The following is an 18,372-nucleotide window of genomic DNA, read 5'->3' as shown; positions in this document are numbered from 1 at the left end:
GGGGGAAGCAGAATTTTGTGCTTAATTTGAGGGTTTTATTAATCTGTTACTGGCACTAATTAGCAAACAAAATGTGTCTACTTGCTACATCAACATATTTAAGAATGAAACTAGCTCGCCGGTGCATTAGTGGTTCTCTGTGTCAGGGACTGGGTGCTGCTTGGCAGGGCCTGGTTCCCCTGACTCAGTCGGGCCCCTTCCAGGGTGTGGAGGGCCCTTGGATCTCGGGTCTCAGGGCCGGGGGCTCGGTCCGCTCTGTTGTAGTCGGAAGCCGGAGGATCCTGGGGGCTTGTGGCTGCGGCCCCCTGTGGCTTCTGCACTGTGGCTGCTGGGTGAACCAACCCCCCCACCACCAGGCCCCTGGTGGGCCTCTAGATGTCTGGGGCCCCGGATCTCCTCCATGCCTGCTTCATGTCCTGGAGGACAGGGCTATGGCTCCCCACACCCACTATTAGACACTTACATGGAGAAACCTTACGAATACAAGTCTGCTCATACACACTGGCGTGTGACAAGACAGAGACAGAACATCAGTCAGTATCAGTCTGTGATTGAATGGAGTCCAGTTGGCAATTACATGCCATCTGAGATAATACGGTGATGGGTTTGAAACAGAAATTCGTAAATTCCTCCATAAATAATGGAATTGACTGAAAGTCCAGAGGCAGAGAGTGTTGAATGCTAAACTTCTGTGTGAGCAGATGGTTGCCACAACTACTTTCTGAATATGAAAAAATACTTGTTTTGTCTTGTTTTGCTGCTGTTTTTTTTTTACCTCTTTGCATAGAAGTTACTATCCCATTTTTACTCTGATGTGACTGAACTATCAGAAACCTCCACTCATAGCTGCATCCTTAAACTGTATGGGTACAGTGCACAGACACACATATTGGCTAATTAGTGGAAAATAACACCAAAACAACTGGAGGCAGTGGACCGCACAGCAGTCCATGTTATTTGTCAGATAATTACATTAAAATGCTCCAAAAGTTACTGAACTGGTCAAGGGATTCAGTTCAGTGACTGCACTGTTAATGAGGTCTCACAGATACAGTTGCCTGTTTTGCTATGTTTATTCAAAAAGCAATCTAACAAGAAGTAAACAGATCAGTTTACAAACAAAAAGCATACTGAAAGGGCCAGCCGTCTCATTGACTTCATGAGTCTGAGCGTAGCTGTGGCTTTGGGGGATATTACACAGCTTTGGTGTTGGCTTTGACACATACATGGGTGTAATACCAAGTACATGCAGTGATTGAAAGTGTGGTGATGGCTAACTGTTTTTATTGATGCTAGAGTGCATAGAATAGAAGTTCTGCAGAGTTAGCTAGTACACTAATACAGCTGGAACATCTATGGTGACAAATACAGATTTAGATGCAGAAAAAGGATGAGTAGTAGACACATATAAGACACGTCAGCTGTCACCACCACACATCTCTCTTTAAACAATATCAATACATACATGACAAAGTCTCAAATTATCATCTCGAAGTTGTAGCAGAGCAGGCAGGGGTTTATTTCTTTAGCTGCCCAAAGCAGAAAAACTGTATTTGAAGGAAAAGTCTGTTCACCTGATACGTTTTGTGTGTTTGCCCTTTACAAACCTTTATGGAAGCTAAGCGGTACTTGGCTACTGAATGTTCCAAGCTGTAAAAAAGTGAGAGATTATCATTGCAATCAACCCTCTTAACATCTCTGAATGTACTTACTTCCTAATAAATATATTGTTAAATTCTAGATATTTCTTAAATATGTCCATAAAATGTCTACAGTTAATGGCAATTTTAACTTCTACTACAATCTGCACTGTGTGAAATTGAGTTGTCCTTCTCACTGCATCATTGCAAATGCAATTATATGATGTTACACAATGTTAAATATAGAAACAGTTGGAAAAATGGACTCCCCTCATGTCTCACAGTGGTTTGGTCTTCAGCCTGTCATTCTTTACTAAGCTCACCTTTTGCAAGCATGTAAAGGTTTTGGTATAACACGTTGGACATATAATACATTCTTCTTTATTCTACCACTTACAAAAAAAATGATTTACAGTTCAAATCCAGTACAAATTTATCTGTCTCACTACAGAACGCTTAGTTCCCAGAAAACATTCTCAGGACAAAATCCCAGTACTCTAAATGACAGCTGTGGCCCCGACCACATGTTCGTGATCCTACATCATCCTGTGACTACATGCTGCTACACAGGCCCAGACACATGCTCGCTGCATACATCGCTCTGCTTCTGCAAAGCTTTCCTGGAAATAATTATAATAGGATTCGACATCCATCGAGAAAAAATGGCACAGTTGGAGACTAGGGGATCAAGAAGCAGGGGCTGGTGAAACAGTGGCCGCACAGCAGATGGGAATTAACCAGAAGTCTGGATGTAAACATGAACATATTGTAGTGTATATTTGGTTTGTGAGGAAAGTTGCAGCCTAGATGTCTCCTGCTAGATTTGAAGAGCTAGAAATTGTCAATGTGACGTGTCCTATTTTTAAAACAGCACTATTTATACATCTCTTTCCTGTTCTAGTATTAAAAATAAAATCCGCTCGCTCGTATGCCCACCTCTACACCTCTACTTCCTCCAAATACCAAAAATGGGCATGCCGTCCTGCCAGTGTCCCAGTGTGAGAGCCTGATGGCAAAATAGCCCACTGTGCTGGTTCTCACCTCACTGATGATTCCCGCCTCATCAGATCTCTATGCGCTTTTGACTCTCAGGCAACCAGCACTGTTACTTTCTCAGTGAGGTAGAGCTAAGAATAGACTAGAACAGCCTCTTACATAACACAGCTACAGTGCATTCTGGGATGGGATGGCATTGCTTTGCCAAGAAACGGGCAGTGAGAATTGTTGCTGCTGTGCTGCACTATTTTCTCTGCTGTGCAGTCAGTACGAAGCCACAGAAAAGTCATTTTAAACAACGACGCATGTGAAATGCTGATTCTGGGGAATTTTTGAGAAAACCTTATTTTTTCTCTAATGACATGAAAACATGTAAACTGAAAAGATGAGAAAAAAGGAGAAAAAAAGGACAACTATCACACATATTACCCGCTTCATATTTGTATTCTTGGAATCTATTAGAGGAGCTTTGCAAAATATATCTTATATTGGGACTTGATGCAGTCCTACAGTTTACTCTCTCTTTGAAAATAGCTGGTTTAGTTCCCTTCCTCCTAACTTTACGATAGCTCTCTTCTGATTTGCTGCTCTCAATAGCAGAAAGGTCTAAACAGCAAGAGCTTGAGGCCTTAGACAGGGCGAGCTATCGCACAGACATATAAGTCCAGAGGAAAGATCTGTCTGATGTGGAGGATTTAGCATTCGGCACTTTTGGCTCACAGGTACAGGTGCCCAGTATAAATTTGCACATGTTTATCAGCATCCACTATTGTAACTCTGTATAAATATATGGAAATGAATATAAAATATCCTGTAATTGAAGCCTAAATTACATTTTAAGTAGAAAGACTGACATGAAAACTAAAATAAATCTAGCTGTAGTCCACATTTTACAAATAAATGTCACTTTGAGCAATTCTGCAAGGATCAGGTCAGGATATGTTCTACAGTTGTCTTTTCTCACATGTAGTAGCAAACAACCAAATTTCGTTACATTCTCACTAGCGAGTGTGGGGATCCTGGCATTGTAAAGAGCGGCTAATGATGCATGAGCAAAGAAAACTTCATACGCTTGTGTGAATTTGGATGCAGCTTTATTGTGATTTGCTTGATTGGGGAGAATTTTTGAGGGAATTTTTTAGTCCCTGCAATTGGCCTGGTGATAAGGACAAGTGGACTTATTGTTCTTCAGAAAGTGTTTTTAACCATGTAGCCTGAAGCTGTTCAGCTGTAGAGCTGTTACTGAAAGAATCTGGGATGTTTTCCAGGTAGGGGTTTGAAAAAATAGCCAAGAGGTTGAGCCATTTAAAAGCCCAAAAACGAATTGCCCAAGTATCTTGATTTTTCCAGGAGATTACTGTTTCAAAAGGGCTGCTATTACACTGAACCAGACTTTTACATAATCACAACATTGGATATTTGAATGAGGAGAGTACTGCTGGAAGCTAGAGTTATATTGGCAGTGTCTTTCAGAGTCAATCAGGCCTTAAAACGTTTAAAAAACCCACAAAAACTCCACAAGCTTCTGATGGCTCAGGTCATCTCTTTTGATACCACGAGTCCACAGCATCTACCAGCATCTTTTCAGCAATCACTTTGGGGGACCAAAAGAAAACTGAGACAATCCTCCTTTGTTATTTCTTGGTAAAGTACTTCAAAGCAGAGAGGAAAACAGAGCAGTGTGAGATTGCATAACTCCATCAAGAAGTCAAATTCCCTCCACGCACGAGTCGAACCTGATATCTCAACTAGTTTGTGATATGTTCTTAAAAATGTCAAGATGGTGTTTCCCAATCTGTTTATTTTAGCTTGAAACTATTCAAAATACATCCAAAACATCAATGCCGAACCTTACTGGTGGTAAAACCTCACACACAATCATTTCTGAATGGTTTTGCTGACTTTAAGAAGCTCGTCATTTTTGTTCTCATCTGAGTAATGAGCTATTTATACCAAGAGATTATTTACAGTTTCCTTTCTGAAATAGCTGCAGCTTTCGTTTTGCATCAGCTAGAGGTGTGGGACTATAATTATAAGCAGACATATTTGTGTATCCTTCCTCCACCCACTTTCTCTCCTTCTCTCCTTCCTTCAACTGCCGGCCTGTTATTGTCTCAGGGTGGTCGGAGTTATGGCAGATGGTCAAGAGGAACTGCGGCTCACCTCGCCAGACCCAGCAGAGGTAAAGGTACAGGGGAGAGCACTTGGCCGTTTGACAAAGAACACTATGTTACTATGATCCAGTACAAAAATACATACACGCAGCCTGCTACTGAATCCTTGCCTGGACGTGTCAGGACCCAGATGGTAAAATTTCATATTTCGGTCCCAGCATTGTCCAGATACAAACAGCCATGAGAAATTTTCCAGACGGGAGAAAAACAAGCGTGGGAAAGAACACTTTATATTCCTCTTCAATTTTAATAAGCTTATAGAAATGTGTCATGTTTTCCATTCCCAGGAGAACGACAGTGATCGCCTCTTGTACAAGTTGTCATTCATTAACTTTGAGTAAATGTATCACTGAAAGGTCATCTGCTCTCCACCATACACTGAGCAGCTCTCCAACTTCATACAGGAACTATTTCCAGCCACACAGACTGGTGGGGGTGATCAGAGTAATTATACTCTGCTGTTTCTGTTATGTGAGAACACAACAGTATGCAGTGTGGATGCAATTCTCCTAAAAATAGAGTCCTTTGTGGTGTGTCACAGCTGGACTCCTGTTGCGCAGAGTAGGCGGGAGATGTGGCGGTGGAATTGTGGGTCTTGGGAAGCAGGGAAAGAAGAACGAAGAGGTAAGGGGAGGGAGAGAACTCCGATGTGAAGTGTGGATGAGGAGAGGCACAGTGTCGGACAAATGGGGAAAGAAAACAAATGAGTCATGAATGGAGGCCAGCATATACCTGAACTAGCAGGTTTCAGCAGTGACTACATCCTGTCATTGTCAAGCTAATTGTGTGAAAATTGCAAACAAGTTGTCACTGAATAAGGATTTATATTACATGACTCATAGGACGGAGTAGTTTCCAACACTACTGCAGCCACAAGCCACATTTTCTGTGACGTGGGGTTTAATCTTGAGCAAACAGTCTATAGTTTTAAGGTAAATAGAGAATGCCAACAGCTACTTTAGCCCCTGTAGCGACTAGGAACACAGACTTTGATTATTTTAATCAATAAGCTGACGGCAGTTTAAGACTACTTTATTAAACCGTTCTCAGTCTCAAGCTCTCAAATGCTGCTCTTTCGTGAGAAGCTGTTGTGGGTGCTGTAGCTTTGATGCACCTGCTATGGCAATACTAGATCAACAAAAGCAAATAGTTGAATTTGAAACACTGACAGAGGTGCAGACATTACAACACTGGCAACTGTTGGAAGTTTACTTTTATGTTGTTAAACCCACTGTTAATTTCCCTTTCACTTTCTGTTCTGCTAGTTGTAGGCACGGAAATTTCTTTGGTTCAGGGTTAGAGTTATGCTCATAACATAAACTCTGCACCGATATAAAGGTATAACTTCTACATGTACTCTTGAAAAAATGTACCATTAGAAGACTGGAATGAAGACAAGCACTGCTTAGATTACTTATTTACTTGTGTCACCTTATAAAGAATGAGATGGTTCTCTCAGTTTCACCTGACATGCATAGATGTGAAGTTGTGTTTTCATCTGAGTTGAAGGGTGTGTACATTGGTGGTCATGTGGTCACGCTCTTTCACGGGTAGGATCGGGTAGCATGGGGAGCAGCATTTTTTAATAGTGTTTTTGGTACTGAAATTTTGTAATCCATCAGAGCCAAATACTTCAAAGTCCACTAAATACTCCACTTCAAACACTTTTTTTTCCTATTCATGGCTCTTATTTATAGTCAATTTCGTTAATTTGATCATCTCAGACACACAGAGAAATCTGCCTGCATGTGCCAGTCAGTCAGGAAAAAGGCACAGAAATATGCATTATCAGAATACATGTAAATGTGCCACAGGTGGAATGCTGCTAAACATACTCAAACCTGTGATTTCATTTTGGATTGTGGCATCAATTATACATGTTGGTCACTGATGAATCATAGCTCATGTGCGATCTGTGCGACGCTACAGAAAAGATGAAATCTGGAACTGACAGAAACAAAATAAAAACAGTCAGTCTGTTCAACTGACTGGCTTAAAAAACACAAAAGACTAGAACCATTTGAGGGTCACAGCACAGTGTTTACATCTGCACTCCAGTTGGCCTACACAGGATAGAAATTGTCATGTGATGCAAGAAAAAGTTTTAAAAACGTCGGGCGATCCAATATCATGTGTGCATTTCACACGGGCTTCGTGCCACCAAACAGTCATTAAGGTTTGCTCCCGTACTTTCCGACTTTCCTGCACGTCACATCTTTCTGTTCCTTATTTCCCGTCTGCCTGTATTATTCCGCTCTACTATAATAAAAGGATTTTTTATCTTTGTACTGGATGTCACGAGTGTCACAGTTACACTATTAGTTGATCACACTATGTATTTGGCTGTTCCACTGTTCTCTAAACAGAGCAAATTAATCAGTAAAATAAAGTATTTTAGTTGTTTGTTTGTTTTTTTCATCAAGCATCCGTCCACCTTCCAGCAAGCAAACAAGCCGATATTCTCCAAGGACTGTTTTATCTAACTGGATTTACTAGTAATGGTAAAATAATTGCATTAACGTGCTGCTACTGATTAATGTTGCCCATTACCCAGCACATTCAGTGTTCATAGTTTCAGTTCCTTTCACGAGAAGCTTGTGTGCCACATGCACATTATGTTTATGCATCCTTTCCAGTGCAATTGGCAGCAGGAAGCTGAGGAAACTTGATCCAGGAGCATAAAGGAAATAAACAGGGGAGGGGGAAGATGGTGCGGAGATAAAAGTGGAGGAGGAGCGTGGTGATGTCCTTCCTACATGAATCCTGTTTCTGTCAGCAGCTCCAGCCCTCACTGTCTTCTCTCACTCAGCTGAATTTATCTCTCCACCTCACACAAAACTTTAATGCTTTATGTCCTCTTTAAATCAGTGAAATTTACACATTCATGTCAGAACAGCAGCCAGACTAGAAGATGAGGTAAGGACAGAAGGAGGCACGTTACAAGATTACCGCTGTAATCCCCTAATTACACTTGGTCCTTATTTTATTTGGGTTAGTCGTGTTGCACGAGGGTGGTGCTACAGTTCTTCCAAAAGTGTAAACTAACTCAACCTGATTTTGTCAATGGGTACCTCACCTGGGGCTGAATTTTTGAGGTGTATCTGAGTGTGAAGTGTTTTATTAGACAGTAAGAGCAGAGAGGTTGTCAGAAGCAAAGGGAGAAAGAGGCTGGCACTGGCATGCAATAAAGGTCTCAGCTGGATGTGAGGTAGGGGCCGCATGCCTCACAGTCGATGCCTTAACCATAAACACATTTTTAACAGTTCTCAGAGCTGCAGGAAAAGTCACTACAGAAGTGTGAAATCTGTGCTGGGCAGTCAGAAACAAAAAGCCATATTCTAATCTATCTCAAGCAAAATGTTTGCTTCTTAAGGCTTCATCATTCCCGTTCATGAGCTAAAAGGAGAAGGCTATCACAGACATAAGCTAGTTACAACTTATGTCTGTTTTGAACAAGTGGTACAAGAACTGGAGAAATATCGATCACGCACTCCAAGAGTTACATTTTTGCAAACAGAATAATGTTTTCATTTTAATCATTAATAGCAGAACTTTTCAGTATTAACAGAGTATGTCCCCTTTAGGTAATGCTTAAAGAGGACCTACTCTTCCTGCATTTTTCCTCTTGCACTCTGCAAGGGCTTTGAATGATTCATGGTTCAGGTTGTCATCTCTTATACTGGGCCTCCGTGCAGGTATTCAGTTCATCCACCCTGTGAATGCCTTTTCCCTCCATTTACACTTACAACATTTAAACAGTAGATGGATTAGCAGAAATGACTTTCTTAGTGTTTAGTGTTTTGGCTTGTGGGGATGACTTATACACACACTAAATATGTTTCTTTGTTATTTTGTTTTTTGTTATAATATCTTGTTATTCTTGAAAGCAGTGTTTTTGTGGCCAAATTTACAGGTTTAAATACAACACTATGGAGTTAGCAGGAGGCTAGTCTGCCACATGTGTGGTGAATATTCACAGAGATGTGAGAGCAGAAAAAGTGTCTTGAACAGCGTGTTTAAAGCAACTTGTAACCTGATCTTTTGGCTCGCAGAGAATATTAAAACACTGACCGTGTATAATATGAACAAGAACATCCACCGTTGTAACATAATATATATGACAGAGAATAAAGAAAAGTATGGGTCCCCTTTCAATTAAACAACTCAAGTGACTATTATTTATTATTGTTGTATTATTTAGTATGAAATCATAGAACATAGACCAGAGTAGCAAAGGTGGTGAATCACAGGACTGAAGTTTCATCACTGGGGTTACAAGCACCCACCCTCTCTCTGGGTGACCCTGGCTGATTGCATTATCTACAGCAAATTGATTTAAAAGCTTTAGTTTATTGTGCCACAGAAGGCAACTGCCATAAACAGTTAATAGTATGATAAACAAGCAGCATAGACAGCGACAGAGGTCACACACACACACACACACACACACACACACACACACACACACACAGAGAGAAAGAGAAAATGCAGAGCCAGCACACAGTTTCTCTCTGGAGCTCAAGCACTCCTGTTTCTAAACCGCATTAGCAGGAGAGTGTAATTCAATAAAGGTTAAATCCCCAGAGACTGCTCTGGAGAACAGAGATTCCATCAGAAAGGTGCCAGCATGCACAATGTGAATGAAGTCACAAAGAAATAAACATATTCTGCTATAAACTACAATGGTGGGTGAAGCTAGTTAAAGGTACACACTTTTTTTTCCACTGAACACCTGGAATAGAAACACATGGACGTATGTGCATGTTTATCTAACCTAAATAAAAGCACAATCCATGTCCATGTTTGTACATTGCAATGCAGTCAAAAAGAACCCTAAAAGGTTATGTTATTTATGATCTTGATGAACATGACAGATTTACATATTGTTAACTCTTCTCTGTCAGAGAAGTGCTGACTCAGCTCTTATTACATTTTTAGCTTTTTTATTTTGGTTAAACTGGATCATCCAGTCTACAACAACAGAGAACGGCACCAAAATCCCATGTTGGAAAGGATTAAAGTTAGCAATCACTGATTCTTCTATTATTAATCCTTTATAAATAGTAATCCTGATTTCACATCATACATCGCTTCTCACTCCAGCAACAACTAAAAGGAGCAGGCTTTGTTTCTGGTCAGTCTGTGTAATGAGATAAGGAAAATCACTTCAAGCGAGGACAGCTACCTCTTTGGTAAGAGGCCGGTGTTGTGGATTTGGGTCAGGAGTTCAAACCCTGGGTGAAGATTAACAACATAAGCTGAGTGCTCTTGCATTTACAGCGGTCTAAATAGTTATAGAGAGTAAAAGTCTAATATTTGGACATGTGGACTGAGCAGTGCCCTGCAGCCCCAATGTTTGGGCTAAAGACTGCAAACTCAGCAAACAATCTTACCATCTTACACCGTACTGGACTTAAAATGCAGACGAGAGTGAAGACTGCAATAACAAACTCTGAATGCATAAAAGTGACTATTCATCATTTCTTCCTCCTTCAGTTTCTAGCTTTTCTCCTGTATTTTTGAACTCTCTGCTTCAGTGTAGCACTGAGATCTCCATGGAAACAAGGTTTAGTTCAGTCAGCAGAGATGTGCAGACTTGTGTGAAAGAAATGAAAGTGGGATGGATGCAGAAAACCTTGGTGAAAGCACAGAGTGGGTTATTTTCTATTGTTTGTGGCCACTGAGGGGAGGCTCTGACTGCAGTCTTCGTGCAGACTGACCACATGCAAAGTTATACTGAAAGAACAGAACAGTAAAAAGAAACCAATCTCACACAGATTGTCACATTTAAAGCGTAACTTTATGTACTGGCCATTAAGCTTGAGGCACTTTTTCCCCTACCCGAACATTATCATCAAATTCAGTCAGTAACAGCTCCACAGCTGTGAGTGGGTGTACACATCCTTAATGACATGATGTGAATATTAATGTGGTCTGAACATTATGAGTGAAACACTTGTTGGGTGTTATGCAGTCTGTGATTGCCTATTAAGGAAAAAATAGTGAAGATTATGTTGGGTAGTTGCTTAGTAGCTACTGTACACAGTTCACTTTACATGAGGGAACATAAATGGTGAGTTACGGTTAGGTAATCATGAAGTCACGAGGGGTTACTGAATAACTTCTCTGTGTGAGGAGTTGCTACATGATGATGCATAAAAAAGTGTAACTAATTATGAATGCCTCAGTAATGAAGGACCAGAGTTAACCAGAAATACTTATGAACAACTTAGGATGTTTCATGGATTTAATAATGACATTTTCAAACTAACAATAATGCCAATATCACTGGAACAGTATTTCCCAGTCAGTTCTCTATAACTAATCATTATCTGCTCGGGTTAAGATGTATTTAGGAATTATATTTACAATTAAATTTAATTATTCTAACTCCAAATTATAATGCAAGATATTTAAGGCCACTTTAGATACTAAGTGCCCCAAGAGTATTTTAAAAAATACTCCACTAATATTAAGATTGTAATGCTGTTGCTGTATTTTAGTGACTCTACTGTGAATCTGAAAAATAAAACTCATTCAGATGTGAATTAGTCTTTTATTGTGGCACAAGGTTTCATTACAACACTTGTGTTTTCTTTCAGCAGCATTTGCAGGAGCTTTTAGTTCCCAGTAAGGATCACACCGTCACATTTCATAAGCTGGTTTGCATTAAACAAATGCATAAAGATGTTACTGGTCTTAGCCATATTGCAGCAGCCCTGGAGCCACTGGCAGTTAGAAGTGTAATGCTGGTAGTCAGTCACCGTCACACATTTCAAAAGCTGCCATGTCGTTACAGTCAAGATAACTGTCACATCTAATGTGTGTAACATAGCAACAGCCCTAAAACATGTAATTACAACAGTTAAATCCATTGTAACAAAAACTTACCCATCTTTTTAACCTCCCCAAACTGGGCACTTGCAAAGATGATACTGTATATAGTTCTTACAAAGGGATCAACCTTCTGTAGATTTCAAAACCTTCTTTTTTTGTTCCAGGCCAAAAAAAGCTGGGTGTTAAAATTGACGTCTATAGGGCGTGTTCAGTTGGCTTCACTCTGTTAGCTGCAGAGGTTACTGCTTGTAAATCTTACACACTTATTTCATAACAATTTAAATAGAAATATATTTCAATAAATTATAGAACAGGTAAAGGTCCTCCAGACCCAAATAAGTTATTATGATGTTTTTAAATCTTCAAAGGCTTCGATGTGGTGCAGCAGAAAAAAAACCCCTCTTCTCAGGAAACACTCAATGCAAGCTGAAGTGTCATTATCCAGACTGTCTAATAGCCACAGCTTCAACTATGAAAGCATTACTGAATAAACTGTTCTTTCTTAGGAAGAAGATGATGTGTAGTTACATGGACAGCAGTGTCAAATAAAAGAAAGAAAAAAAACAAACACTATCCAAAATTCCAGCTCAGGTACTTTCATACATCCTTGTTTTGCTCTTAATATAACTGTAACTTGCTGATTTAACAAAACAAAACAAAAATAGTAAGAACTCTTAATTATATCCAAAAGTTGCAACTTAGTCAGATTAATATTACTGTTTGGTGTTTAGAGAAGATTACACTTTAAATCACTTGAAATGCCAACACACAGTTTTTTTAAGCCACTAAAGGGGGGTAATCACACACACTGTTACGCCCACTCACATCCATTAAGGAGCTCAGTCGGTCACAGTCACAGTGAGGTTACAAAAGCTTCTGGTGAACACAATTACCCCAACCACACGCACACACACATGCACAGGAAGGCAAAATGAAGGCAATGTGGAAGAGTGCTTCTGTCATGGCTGTGTGAAGGCAGACAGGGATGGTGGACCCAAGAGCAGGACTCACGGAGGCAGACGTAAACTCAAAACACTCAGCTTTATTGCTGCATTGCAACGGAACAGAAAACTAACTGAACTGAGAATGCAAAACAAACTGAACAGGCAGGCGAGCTAGCAAACGGAACGCACAGTGTAAGATGAGGGACGACGCGATGACGAGCAGGGGAAGAGGTGAACAGGACTAAGGGGAAACAGCTGGGAGACGCGGCTGACACTGATTACACAGATGAGACAGAGGACCACACAAAACTGAAAACACTGACATAAGACACAGACCTTCAAAGTAAAGCAGGGAGCTCAACGCACACGCAGAGACACAGACTCAAAACCGACAGAACAGGAATAGTGGGAGTAACGAACCGAAAACTAACAAATGGCAAATCTTAACAAAAGACCAGAATAAACAAGAACATAAGATAATGTTAACAAACACAAAACACTGAGTCATTAGACTCAGGACCGTGACAGCTTCTATTTTAAACAATCACATTCTAGTTTTTCAATAGTCTACTATAAAACCAGCATATAGTTTTATAATCTCTATGCTCACCTTTTGTCAGTTGCTTTATCATTTTGGACAAGCCAGAAGGAGAGGACATCATTTTCTCAATAAATCTAAAAACCAAGTAAATTGTGAGCCAGTGGTTTGATGTGTTGTTATTTTGATGACTAATCTACAGAGAACACTGTACTTGTTTTTATTCAGCTTCATTAATTAAGAAGAACTTTGTTCCTAAAATGAATCATTCAGATAGTGACCACTCACCACCTGGACGTATCAATGTCAGAAAACTTGTGTTAATTGCATCACTGTCTCAGATCCAACAGTCACCATCCAAAGCACCCAGAGGCTGAAAGGTAACATGGATCTGAGGACACAGTCTGAAAAAATGTGTCTGCATGTATCGTCTCTCTTATATAATTCTCTTTATTTATTTACTCAGCTTTCTCCTGTCTCCTCTCTGACGTAGTGTTGGGGTCATTCTGAAGCAGTCATCTATAACAGATGTTTGATGGTTGTCACTGTCCTTAAATGCCAGCACTTCCTGACTCCAGGAGCCACTAAATAAATAGAATGAATCTATTTTACATTTACCGTCCTGAGAAATACTTTACAGCATCTTTATTTCCTGGCAACTACACAGTGCCTCCATCTGTCTGACTACCCTAGTGACAGTATTGTTACAGTAGCATAATTTGCAAAGCACATTGAGAGATTATGCGTCAGTATCTATACAGAACCTATACACAGCACATCTATTTCTAAGTATTTTCTGTCTTAATAAAGACAGAAAACATAAGGGGATGACGGTCAGCGATTGTGCTGATGCTATTTGGAGATTTTCAGTTAAATTAGCTGATTCATTATAGAAACTATTCAGTCCTTTCTCTCTACAGGCGAATGCATTAGTAAAGGTGCTACATAGATGATGTGCCTATAAAATAAAAAGCTTATGCCTGTAATAACGACAGATGGCTAGGAAGCTGTGCTTCAAGAACAATGAAAGGTTACACTCAATCCTTCTTATTAAAAGCAGAACATTCTTAAATTTTCTATTGAGAACCTGTTATATTTCCTCTTTGAAAAAGGGTTTTGGATCTAAAGTACTCGAGCTCTGAACAGACAGCGTGTTGTTGGGTGATACAGAGGTGTAAGAACCACACAAGCATTTAAGAAAGACCTTCTAAAGGCAAATCTCAAAATTTGGTAGCCATCTTGGAACAAATCTGGGCAAATATTTGGAGGTAACACATTTAATACCAATGTGCCAGCAGCACATAAAAACTGTATCTGATGAAAAGAGCAAAATGCTTTACAGTTTCATAAGTTTGCCCAAAACAGTTGTGAAAAGTATTTCCTACAAGTTATAATTCTACTATGTAAAGTTTTAAGACATTTTTCCTAAAAGGTTCAGTCCACTGTATGAAGCCTATGCTAACTCAAACTCTGATTCAGTAACCCAAGAAGACACTGTACTCTGGGGTTGAGCAGATGACCATATGCTACATGGTCACTATAGCAGCATGGGTTTGAGTCTGGCCCAAGGCCCTTTACAGTGTTTTTCTTCCTCTGTGCTCTGTCTCCTATTCGGTGCTGTCCAATGATGGTGAAAATAACCTTAAAAAGCTGTGCTCTTATTTTGGTTGCTGTGTAGTTTAGTAGAAAGGAAAATAGTTCAGATCGGCTAATCTGTATGGCAGCCCACATCAACTATTGCCTTGGCTGATATTCTTCATGTCAAAAAGGAAACTCATTATAGGTTGTGCTGCTCAAGCTGCTTTAACCTACAAGTCCTTCAAATCTGCAAGCCGCTTTGCAACCCAGCTCCAGCCCAGCTCCTCATTTCTTGCTGTTTGCGACTTAATCAGTGTCACACCTGTTGTCTTTGATGCCTGCTCTGATCTGCATGCTGATTTCCTCTCTCCGGTTTCAAATATATCAATGTCACTGTCAAATATATATATATATATATATATAATATATATATATAAATTATATTATATATAATTTATATAAATTATATATAATTAAGTCACACATGTGTTTTGGAGTGCTTTTCCCATTTAAGCCCCCACTTATCTTTAAATTTGCACACGGAAAATAAAAATTAAGTCCACAGCACCTCCACAACTGTGAGCCCAAAAGTAACAACTTTGAGATACTCAAGAGATCTTTTGAAGTACAGCAAATCGTGTCCTAATTAGTTAGTTAAAAACCCACTGACTCTTTTTTACTATTCATGTAAAAACAGTAAAAAACAAACAAACCCATAAACAACAGCCTTAACTGTGAGTTGGTGGCATCATTGAATCTGTTTGAAAAACACTTAATGCAAACAAAATGTATACACCAGAATGGAAGCACAACAACTACTCCATCCACTTCACTCATAGTAGTGTCAGCCTTGGAGCAAATGGTTGTGGTGATGTTAGTGAGGGAATCTGAAGATGTTTTGCAGGTGAATCATACACAGTTGCACACATTTCAATCTCAGGGCCAGCTCGAAGAAGCTGGCTAAACATTTTGCCATAGCGTTTTTGTCCTCTTTCTTTGATGCTGCCTGCTTCTATGTTGAAGTTTCTGAAATCTGAATCTTTTAAATTATTTATCTTGAGTGTAGAAAGCATATCACCACTTGCTTTCAACAGCTTCTGGCTTCTTGCATCCTCCTTCAGATTTGACTCACCTTGCATGCAAAACTTGAGCTCTTTGGCATCTGTGACGGTGCTGGCCGGCATCCTGTCAGGAACCTTCTTGCTCATGCGGTTATAGTTCCTCCTCTTCTTGGTCTCGCCCCACAGGTTGGAGCCGCCATGCATACTGGGAATGTTGAGCACAGCGATGCCTTCTAAGGACGTGTTGCTGAGGTCTAAAATGATCCCATCACACTGAGGAGGCAACAAAGGACGTAATCGGTTTAAAAAAAGATGAAAAGATTTCATGGCATGCTTATGACAGACACGTAAGGACACAAAAGTCTAACTATTCAGCTTTGTTCTTCTGTATTTCATTTAAGCTGTAGAATGACTAACACCAGGGTATTTATTAATATGCAATGCAGCCTTATCCCAACAGCCATCCATAATGCATGGAGTTCATCTGTGCAGAGATATAGTAATGATGCTACAACTGGAAATATGCATTTGAAATGTTTTCAGTGTGTTTTACTGTCAAAAGGCCTTCTCCATACCTTTACAATGTGCACAGTAATTATCAGGACATAGTCAGGGCCCTGCATATCCTAAAGACCTTATAGTACCTTATTACCCCAACAGAGCACTTGGCTCCCAGACTGCAGGCTGATTCATGGTTCCTAGACTGCCTCAAAGTAGAATGAGAGGCGGAGCCTTCAGCTTCTGCTGAGTTCCCTCTCCTGTGGATCTAGCTCCAAGTTTGGATTCAGGAGACAGACAACATCTCTACTTTTAAGATCAGACTTAAAACATTCCTTTTTAAAAAGCTTATAGTAAGAGTTGGATCAGGCAACTGCTGTTTCCTTCAGGCAATATGCCTTCAGCTTATTCAGCTCTGGCTCTCTTTCACAGTATTCCACAGTTTCTTCCTTTTAAAAGGGAGGTTTTTCTTCCCACTGTCATCAAGTGCTTGGTCATAGAGACATGTCTGAATTTTGGGGTTTCTGTACTGTGATATTTGAGATGACTGTTATTGTGAATTGCTACTATACATATGTATACTGATATATATATATGTACTGAATAAATCAATAACGTGTTTTATTTGAAACTTGTTAACATGTTAAGCTGATCTACACTGAGTTAAAAGGTCACAGATGCTTTAAATTGCCAGCCTCAGCGTGTAAAAGAATAAGAGAGTGATAAATAGAGTGGGTTGTTATGACTACGAGATTTATTCTGTCCTGATTCATCACGTGGACAGCGGCCAAGTGTACTGTTGTGTGATGTAACAATAAAACACAATAAGTTGGCCTACTGTCTATACATATTGAGAGGAATTAACTGATAGAAAGCCATTCCATTTGGCACTCCTGAGCCTCACTCTAATTTATGTATCTAACATCATCTAGATTCAGCAAATAATTCACCCTATGTCAACAACACATTGCTGTGACTCAGCAAGCACGGCTGAGCAGTGCTGAGTCAAAGCAGCCACACATGTCGGACTTCACTGTGTGCCTAAGGCATGCAAAGACAACACAGACGTGCTATCACCTAGCGTGTGAGTGTAAAACTGTGGAGCACATGTGGAACCTGATACAAGTGTACATACACACTGATGAGTGCAGAAACAACATAGCTGACTGCAAAACTCTTCACTCCTCTCATTATGAGTAACATTCACATCTTAAAAAGTTATAATCACCCTAAATGGCTTTACCAGTGAGTATAAGTGCATCTCTTTAAAGGTGACCTACTCTGTTCATCTCCAGCTCTATATTTTTATTCCTGGACTCTACTAAAGTAGCTATGCATGACTCACAGTTCAATTAACTATATTGATTGAAGTACTCCATTTAGTAATCATTTATGTATTTCTGTTGTAGGATACATAATATTCTACTTCTTGTCTTTTACACTTTTGAATCAGTGGCAATGACATTGACCAAACAACCCAGCAAGTTTTATCCCAGTCTTTGGCTGTTTCCAAAATATGTCATCATAGACAGCTGTAGATCTGCAATTCAGTTCAATTCGATGTAATTTTATAGCGCCAAAATACAGCAACAGTTGCCTCAAAGTGCTTTATATTGTAAGGTAAAGATGCTATAATAACAGGGAAAACAGAGAAAACCAACTGTGAGCAAGCGTTTTGGTGACAGCAGGATGGAAAAACTCCCTTTTAACATGATGAAACTTCTGGCTTAACCCTTTTCCGATTGAGGACCATGGCCACAGAGTTGGACATGCTGATTCTCGTTCCTGCTGCTTCACACTCAGCTATGAACTGTTCCAGTGTGAGCTGGAGGGCACCACCTAATGAAGCCATCAGAACCACATCATCTACATGAGCCAAGATTCTGAGACCGCTCAAGTGGAAGCCTTACATCATTAGGCAATGCCTAGAATTACTGTTGCTAGAAATTCTGAACAGAATCAGTGATAAAGGGCAGCATTGGTAGAGTCCAACACCCACCAGGAATAAGCCTGACTTATTGCTGCCTATACAGACCATGCTTTTGCAATGGTTGTATAAGGATCAAATGGATTGTAGCAACGGACCATAGCACGGCTGGACTGCTC

General features: G+C 40.0%; 1 protein-coding gene across 5 annotated transcripts in view; it reads right to left on the bottom strand.

Moving 5' to 3' along the window:
* LOC102295795 (diacylglycerol kinase beta) overlaps positions 1–18,372 on the bottom strand; it is a 165,060-nt gene that overhangs the window by 13,338 nt on the left and 133,350 nt on the right. For 3 of the 5 annotated variants that reach the window (XM_042225277.1, XM_042225278.1, XM_042225279.1), the window contains one exon: positions 9–16,041. In XM_042225277.1, the coding sequence (XP_042081211.1) occupies positions 15,541–16,041 (501 nt within the window). In that variant the 3' untranslated portion in view covers positions 9–15,540. Of the gene's footprint in view, positions 1–8; positions 16,042–18,372 lie in introns of those variants that run through there. The other 2 variants (XM_005933423.2, XM_005933425.2) reach the window with 1 other exon arrangement.

This window comes from Haplochromis burtoni, unplaced genomic scaffold (genome assembly GCF_018398535.1).
Source record: "Haplochromis burtoni strain Fernald_Lab_line unplaced genomic scaffold, NCSU_Asbu1 Contig_165, whole genome shotgun sequence".
In the NCBI taxonomy this organism is placed as follows: domain Eukaryota; kingdom Metazoa; phylum Chordata; class Actinopteri; order Cichliformes; family Cichlidae; genus Haplochromis; species Haplochromis burtoni.
Note: the sequence above shows the minus strand (reverse complement) of the source record. Positions and strands in the feature narration are given on the sequence as shown.